The sequence below is a fragment of the Pteropus vampyrus genome, unplaced genomic scaffold (assembly GCF_000151845.1).
Source record: "Pteropus vampyrus isolate Shadow unplaced genomic scaffold, Pvam_2.0 Scaffold299, whole genome shotgun sequence".
Classification (NCBI taxonomy): domain Eukaryota; kingdom Metazoa; phylum Chordata; class Mammalia; order Chiroptera; family Pteropodidae; genus Pteropus; species Pteropus vampyrus.
The window spans coordinates 544480-552081 of NW_011889080.1; the positions used below are offsets into that span (position 1 = coordinate 544480).

Here is a 7602-nt window from a genome sequence, read left to right on the forward strand (position 1 = left end):
GAGCAGCAAAGGCCCGTTTGTGCGGCAGGGCGGGCCGCCTCCGCCTAACAGGTGACCTGGGCTCTTCCGTGGCGAGCTGTGGGTTGCGCCATGGCCATGCATGCTGCTCAGCTGGACAAGTGGCAGGTTTCCAGGTTCAGACCCCTCCATGGCCACAGCAGCCTCCTGCCTGCCTTTGCTGATGTCCCAGCAGCCTGTGGCCACAGGGGGATGTCCTCACTGTCCCGTGCGGTCCCACGTACCATGTGTAAGCGCCCTGGCCCCGTGTTTCAACTGAGGCTGCCCAGACACGCTCACCAGGCTGGCAGGCCTCTGTCCTCGACTTAGCGTGAAGTGGGCCGCGTTTTAGTGAGAGCCACAGAGCTGTTTGATGGTGAGCGCTGAGGGAGGGCTGCGCCCTGGCTGCCTGCCGCGTGCGCTCTGAGCGGGCACATGTCCCCGCAGCGTGCCAGGGCGGGTCTGAGAGGCCCTGCAGCGGGAACGGCCACTGCAGCGGAGACGGCAGCAGAGAGGGGGACGGGTCCTGCCAGTGCCACGTCGGGTACCGGGGGACTCTGTGCACCGACTGCGTAGATGGCTACTTCAGCTCGCTGCGGAACGAGACGCACAGCATCTGCACAGGTACCGCAGGGGCGCTGCTGCCTGTGGAGGGGAAACGGGCTCGTCGGCCTCTCCCCCAGGCCCTCGGGAGGCTTCAAAGTGTGACAGGAGTAGGCACGACTGACGGTCCACAGACGGTCTTGCTTCCTGTCCCTGAACAATCCCCGGGGAAGACACTTTCCTCCTGGCCACCCCCGTCTTGGTTCTCTGTGGCCTGGCACCTGCAGTGGCCCGGCTCAGGTTTGCTCTGCCCCAGTGGCTATGCCAGCAGGCTGGCCAGCCCTTGAGTGCCCTACTGGCTGTCCCTGGGTGCAGTACGGGTACAGAGGCCAAATGTGCCTGCTGTCACTTGGGCTTAGTGTCTGGGAGTGAGCAGAGGCTGTGCCGAGGCCAGGCCCACGTCACTGCCAGCAGATGGGACGGGGAGGTGGCACAGATGGATCTGGAGCAGCTGGAGGCCACGCCATGTGCCCTCCTGGCCCCTGGGTCCCTCTGCAGGACACGCGTCTGGGTGCTCTGGTGTCTGGTGAGGTGGGTCCCGCCTGGTCTTCAAAGGTGCCCTGGCTTCCCGGGCTCCCCTCGGCGTGAGTTCTGGGACAGCTGTCGGGTGGCACAGGGAGCCCCACAATTGTGGTTGGCCACACTGACCGTGGTGCTGCCTCAGGCTGGAGCGAGTGTCAAGGGCGGCACCTGACAGGCTCACAGACACACCTGTCTCAGCTTCTTCGTCAGTTTCCCTCATCCGTGACAGTGAAGGCCACCTGCCGCTCCTGGGGCACGGCACGGGGTGAGGTCCCAGCCACGCCCCGAGCCCCTGGCCCTGTCCATGGCCGGGCGTCGGTGCGTGCGGGCTGCAGTGCAGGGTGTCCGCCTTTGCCAGGTCGTAAGAAGTTCCCTCGCAGTCCTCGTTTGCTAAGAACTCTGTCACTAGCGGGCATGGAAAGCCCCGTGGATTGTTTTTTTCAGTAACTGGGAATATCGTGAGTTGCATGAACACGTTTTTCTGTTGCTAAATGAATCTGGCTTTCCCAGGGTTTTCTGTTTCCGGTTTTATTTTTACCCTGCTGAGTGCACATCCGCAGCCTCTGAGATGACCTTAGCCTCGTGGCCATTACTGAGAACGGCTCACACGTGACAGACTTCCTACCTCTGCCTTCCAGCCTGCGACGAGTCGTGCGAGACGTGCACGGGCCCGACCAACAGAGACTGCGGCCAGTGCGAAGTGGGCTGGGTGCTGGAGGACGGCGCCTGCGTGGGTGAGGCCCCTGCTCCCACACCCTCCGCCCCCACCCCGTCCTCATGGGGTTCGTGCGGCCCCTCCCGGGCGGGCTCCCTCCAACACCCGCGCCTGCACTTGGCCCCGCGCCGGGCCCGTGGGGAAGGTGACTGCTTGAGTTTAGGTCTAATGGCTCCCACGTAGAGGTCTAGATGTGCACACGTGCGGCCTCGCCCTCCGTTTCAGGAAGGGCCCCACGCGGCCCTTCACACCCCCGATAGCCCGCGGGGCTGGGAAGGTGGCCCCCTCACCAGCCGTCCTTGCCAAGGGTGGCCCAGGTGGCCCTGGTGGCTCAGACCCTGGTTTCATAAGAGGCAGATGAGGTGCCGGCAGCTGGCCTGGTGCTGATCAGAGGAGCACGTGGCCCTGACTAGGGGACACAGAGCAGTGGCACAGGCGGGTGTAGGCAGGTCCTGCTGGTGTGCAGCACAGGCGGGGAGATGGGCACAGCCTCCCCTCGGCCTGGTGGCCCCGACGTCCACCCGGTCCACCCACTCGGCTGCAGAGAGCAGGCGCCCGCCCTGGGCTCCGCTGTGCCGTGCGGACTCGAGGCCTCAGGCCCCCAGTCTCTCGTCCATCCACCCGTCCATCCCCACCTGGTGCCCACGTCCTGCCCTGGGCTTCCTGTCCTTTCTACCGGTCTGCCCACACGGGCTCAGACCCAGCCCCTCAGCATCACGGAGCTGGGGGCCGACGGGCCCGGGCGGCCCAAGTGCTGGCCGAGGGGTTTGCCCAGGCGCAGGTGCTGGCGGGTGGCCGCCCTCTTCCCCCATGGCCGTAGTCTCAGGCCCCGGCCTGAGTGGGGAGGGACACAGGGCTTGGCAGAGCCACATGGGAGCACGGGGCACCCACACAGCTGCTGGTCCCCCGCAGCGGCCCCTCCCGAGTGACACGAAGCATCCCTCGTCCCCACCCCTTCATGTAGAGGCCTCCAAGAGTGACCGTCAAAACACGTCCTCTGCTGCGGTCACTCCCCGCTCAGGCCAGCGGTGGCGCGGTTGTCTCGGGCTGTGAAGCCGCTGGGTCATCCGCTGGCGCCCTTGTGTTGCAGATGTGGACGAGTGCGTGGCGGAGCCGGCCCCGTGCCAAAGCAACCAGTACTGCGAGAACACCAGCGGCTCCTTCCAGTGCGAAGGTGCCCGGCTGAGGCCTCTCGGTGCCCCCTGCTCCAGGGCTTAAGGTCGGGCCACGTGAGAGGCCCCTCTAGGCAGCCAGGGAGCCAGAAGCAGGAGGCGGGCGGCCCCTCGGCCCGCACTGGGCCCGTCTGGCACCCCTGCGGCTCGGCACTCGGCCGCTCTGCACGGTGGCGCCCGTGTCCGTCCAGCAGCGTTGTGACCGTCTCCCCCGCGTGGACGCTGGAGCTCGTCGCTGTCGTCCCGTCCAGCAGCGCCCGCGGATGCACGTGGAGCCAGCACTGCTCCCCGTAGGGCCTGCCGCGTTGCTCGCCCGCATCGGGGCAAGCGCCAGGCGGCCTGGCCCGGGAGCGTGGGGAGGGCCGCGGCCCCCCACCGGGCACTCAGGGCACACCGCCGTTGCCTGCGCCCGCGCCCGGCGCTGGCCTGCATAGCGACACCCCTGGCAGGGCGACGGCCCCCGCGGAGCGCTGCGGGCTCCTTCAGTGTTATTCCTCAGCGCCCCGCGGGCGAGCCCGGCAGTGCCACGTCGTTTCAGAAAGGCCGCCACAGCGGCCATCACTCGCGAGGGCTGGTGGAAGGTGGCTTCCACACCGAGCTGCCGCGCAGCTCCGAGCATGTCCGTGGCACAGAGTCCGGCGAGTCCGTCCTTTGCCGGGGAACGGGGGGCAGAGGTGGGCGTGAGAGCGCAGTGTTGGCTCCCGCGTGACAGGTGAAGGGACAGTGAGCTTCTCGGGCGTCAGGCCCCCAGAGGCTCCGTGCTGTGGTTTCGGGTCCCGTTTCGCTCGCAGGAACCGGGCGGGTCTGCTGTCAGTCATTGTCCTTCCTCTCTCGTTGCTAGAATGTGACTCCACCTGCGTGGGCTGCACGGGGAAGGGCCCGGGACAGTGTACAGAGTGCATCCCCGGCTACAGTAAGGAGAGCGGCCAGTGTGCAGGTCAGTGCCGGTGTCTGCTGGCGGGTGGGACCTTCCCGTGAGGACCTGGCGGAGACGGGACACTGGCTCAGGCTCCACGCACAGCCCGCTTCTCTAGCAGCCGGGGGTCCCGTGAGATGCAGAGCACTGGGTGGGGGAGCCAGGGCCCGTCATGTGGTGCTGGCGACCGCCCGGTGAGCACCCACACCCTCCTGCTAGCCTCAGCTTCCCGCGTTTCCCGCGTCTGGAAGCCCCCCAGAGAAAGGCGGGGAGCCCACTGACGCCCGCCGCGGGAGCTGGCGCTGGGCCTGCACTGTCCCCTCTGCTTTTCTCCACTTCGAGTCCCGATGCCTGAGACTCGTGCTGAACCCCGTGCTCCCTTCTCTAGTGTGACGTCCCGATGTTTGTGAGCGAGGCTCGCGGTGTGTGCGTGTGTCCGCTAAGTGGAGGGACTCACGGAGGTGGGTGTTTCTGCCTCAGATGTCGACGAGTGCTCCCTGGCAGAGAGAGTGTGCACGAGGACCAACGAGAACTGCTACAACACCCCCGGGAGCTACGTGTGCGTGTGCCCCGAGGGCTTCGAGGACACCGCGAGCGCGTGCGTGCGCACGCAGCCAGCCGGGGACGGTGAGTGTGGCGGCTTCGCTGCACGCGCCCCAGGAGGGGCCACAGATCCGGGGCGCCCAAGCTGACGCACATACAGCACGCTTCCCTGCAGTGGTGACAGCAGCCTCTGGGGACAGAGTCCTGGAAGAGCAGCCTGCACAGACAGGAGGCAGGGAGCTGGGGAGCCAGTCAAGCCAGCAGCCGGGGAGCCATCTGATGCCCCAGAGAAGGGCTGACGTGGCAGGAGCGGAGGAGAGCATGTCGCCTGCTCGGGCTTCCTGGGCAGCTTCAGTGGCACCAGTGTGCCGTGTCCCGTCCTAGAGGCCGAAGGCTGAGGTCACGCGCCTGCAGGGCCCCCCGGCCCCGAACCCTTCCTGCCTCCAGCTCCTGGTGGCCGGGGAGCGCGGCCTTCCCGTCTCTGCCTCTGCTGTCGCATGTCCGTCTCCCTGCGTGTCTGCGTCCAAACCCCCTGTTCTTACAAGCACAGCAGTCACTGGGTTCGGGCCGGCCCTGTGACCTCCTGTCGAGGTGATCGCCTGTGAAGACCCCATTTCCAGCGAGGTCACAGCCACAGGTTCTGGGGTGGGATGTCCCCACATCTTTATGGGGGACGTGGTCTTTCCATGTCAGCCTCACAGACATTCTAGAAGGGTATGGAAAGTGTGAAGGAGGTGTGAAGCACCAAAAATGTCAAAAAACAATGGCTAAGAGTTTTCCAGAATGACTGAGACGCGACTCGGGCCCAGAAGCTGAGTCCTGAGCAGTATAAAGAAAAGCAAGTCCACAGCCACACGCGTTGCGGTAGCCGTGTGACCCGACAGTCAACGGCACGTAGCACACGTGGCCTGGCTGCTCTGGGCCTCCGTCCGCGCCCCTCACCCCCGTCCCCAGCACTGCTGGCGGCCCCCCCCCCACTCAGGGTCTTGCGTCGCGGAAGCACCGCCCAGCTCGGCGGCCCACCACCTCCCTGCACAGCGTGGCGTCGCAGCAGGGCCGTCTGGCACGCGGCCGGCCTGGACACCCCCGCTGGGCACCGGGGCCCCCGCGCCTGCAGGGAGGGTGGCTGCACCGAGGTCTGAGGGAAACGCTCGTGGCCACACCCCTGGCCTCGCATCCGTCTCACTGAGCCATCCGTTTCTGACAGACGTCACAGAGGAGGGCCCGACGCAGCTGCCGTCCCACGAAGACCTGTAGCCTGTGTCCGAGGCGGGAGCCAGGCCTGCCCGGCGGGTGTCCACACTGGCGTCCAGAGACCTGGCCTGGAGCCGCCCCTGAGTCTCCAGGGACGGTCGGAGGGGAAGTTGCCTTCAAAATGGTGGATGCTCATCCGACCCTTTAAAAAGCTGCATTTTTGGTTCTTAAACAGATTTGTATATTTTGATACCATTCTTTATAATAAAATTAACCACCGAAGGTCGTCAGGCTTAGAACACGTGTGGATTTACCTCACTGAAGAAACGAAGTTTGTTTCGTGTGGCCTGCACTCGTCCTGCGGGAGGAGGCGGCTGGACCACGAGCTCGGTGGGGACACTCAGGCAGGCGCAGCCCTGCTGTCTCGGGGGCTCCTGCACCCGCCTCCCTGGGGCGCCTGCCACAGGCCTGTAAGGCCATTGAAACCTTGAGCAAGTAGTTCGAGGCCCCACCTGTGGCCCCCGAGCGTGAGCGGTGGAGGGCGTCACGAAGGAAGGGCCCCGTGGGGCGGGGGGGGCGGGGCTGCAGAAGACAGTCACAGGGACAAGTGCTAGAGAAAAGGCGCCTGCGGCTTCCTGGGGAGACCCCTCCCCCAGCGTCCTCCCCCGCCAAGGGAAGGCCCAGGCCCCCCACCGCTCGCCCTCACGCTGCCCCAGCCCCGCTCCCAACCACGTGACGTCACCCTGGGGGGCAGCTGCCCATCTCACACGGCAGTGCCACCCACAAGCACAGCACGTATGTGTCACCTCACGCTGCACCAGTGCCCTCGGGGCCAAGACGGCCCCTCTCCGTGGCCTTGGGGTGGAGCAGGCCTCTGCCGGGGGCCCTGGCTGGGTGGGGCGGCCACAGCGCCCTGGGGCGGTCCGGCCTGTGCCTTGCGACCTCCGTGCATTTCAGCTGCTCCCCTGGCTACGTCCACCCCCATGGTCACGGGCCAGGTGTCCCTGTACCCCTAGGGGTCTGTGGAGTTGAGCTGGCTTGACGAGACTTACAGTACGGGGTGAGGGGGGCACTCCTAGCCCATCCAAACCTGGCAGAAGTCCACGCTGGGGACAGCCCTGTCATTGGGCTGACACACGGTCTCCCCTGGGAGAGGGGGCACGATGGTGCGGGCCGAGGGGCAGCAGCGGTGGTGGGAGTGATGGCTGAGGGTGTGGCGGGAGGAGGTGGGGGTCGGGGCGCTGGGTCCCCGTGAGCCTGGAGGGGGCTCCCAGGAACCCCCGTGGGCTGGGGGCGGGCAGGACCAGGTCGGGTGGGCGTGACGGGCCTGGTGCTGGTGCAGGAGCTCACAGTGGGTAGATGAGGGGTGAGGCCCAGAAGGGAGCCCCTGGCCAAGGCCCTCGGGGAGGGGGGCGAGGAGCTGCGCTTTGCGAGCAGACGCAGCACAACTGGAAGGGGCAGGCTGCAGTGGAGGTCCGGGTGGTCCCCGACCGGCCCCCACCTGGCGCTTGTGCCCAGGGACCCCCGCCCTCGCTCGGGCAGGACCCTGAGGCCTGAGCACGGAACTGGCCCCCTTTCCAGCTGGAACCCAGGGTTGTCAGGTGCTCACGGAGGGCCGCAGGGCTGGAAGCGTGGCCATCAGATGGTGCTGTCCCCCTGAGCATGGCAGGGTCCCCTGGGCAGCCATCCACCCCTGTCTGGGCTCTGTGGGTACAGGCGCCGCCTCCCCCACAAGAGTGGCACCCGTAGGTGTCCTGAGGGGCTGGGTCGTCTCTGGCAGTGGGGAGAGGGCAGGCCCACAGTTTTGGGCTCTAGGAAGCAGGATCTCTGGCCTGAACCCAGCAGCCAGCTCCCTTTGTCCCCAATGCTAGGGTCGGGGGTCCTCTGCAGGCACCCGCCCTGCCCCCCTGTCCCACAGCCCACCCTGGGCCACCTCCATG

The 7602-nt window shown here is 66.7% G+C and overlaps 1 protein-coding gene across 1 annotated transcript in view; it reads left to right on the plus strand.

Moving 5' to 3' along the window:
- The window catches only part of CRELD2 (cysteine rich with EGF like domains 2), an 8134-nt gene extending 2173 nt beyond the window's left edge, over positions 1-5961 (plus strand). Inside the window, exons 4-9 of the mRNA XM_023521171.1 lie at positions 379-621; positions 1761-1856; positions 2928-3011; positions 3851-3946; positions 4406-4552; positions 5676-5961. Of these exons, the coding sequence (XP_023376939.1) occupies positions 379-621; positions 1761-1856; positions 2928-3011; positions 3851-3946; positions 4406-4552; positions 5676-5725 (716 nt within the window). The 3' untranslated portion in view covers positions 5726-5961. The remainder of the gene's footprint in view (positions 1-378; positions 622-1760; positions 1857-2927; positions 3012-3850; positions 3947-4405; positions 4553-5675) is intronic.
- Positions 5962-7602: the final 1641 nt, after the last annotated feature.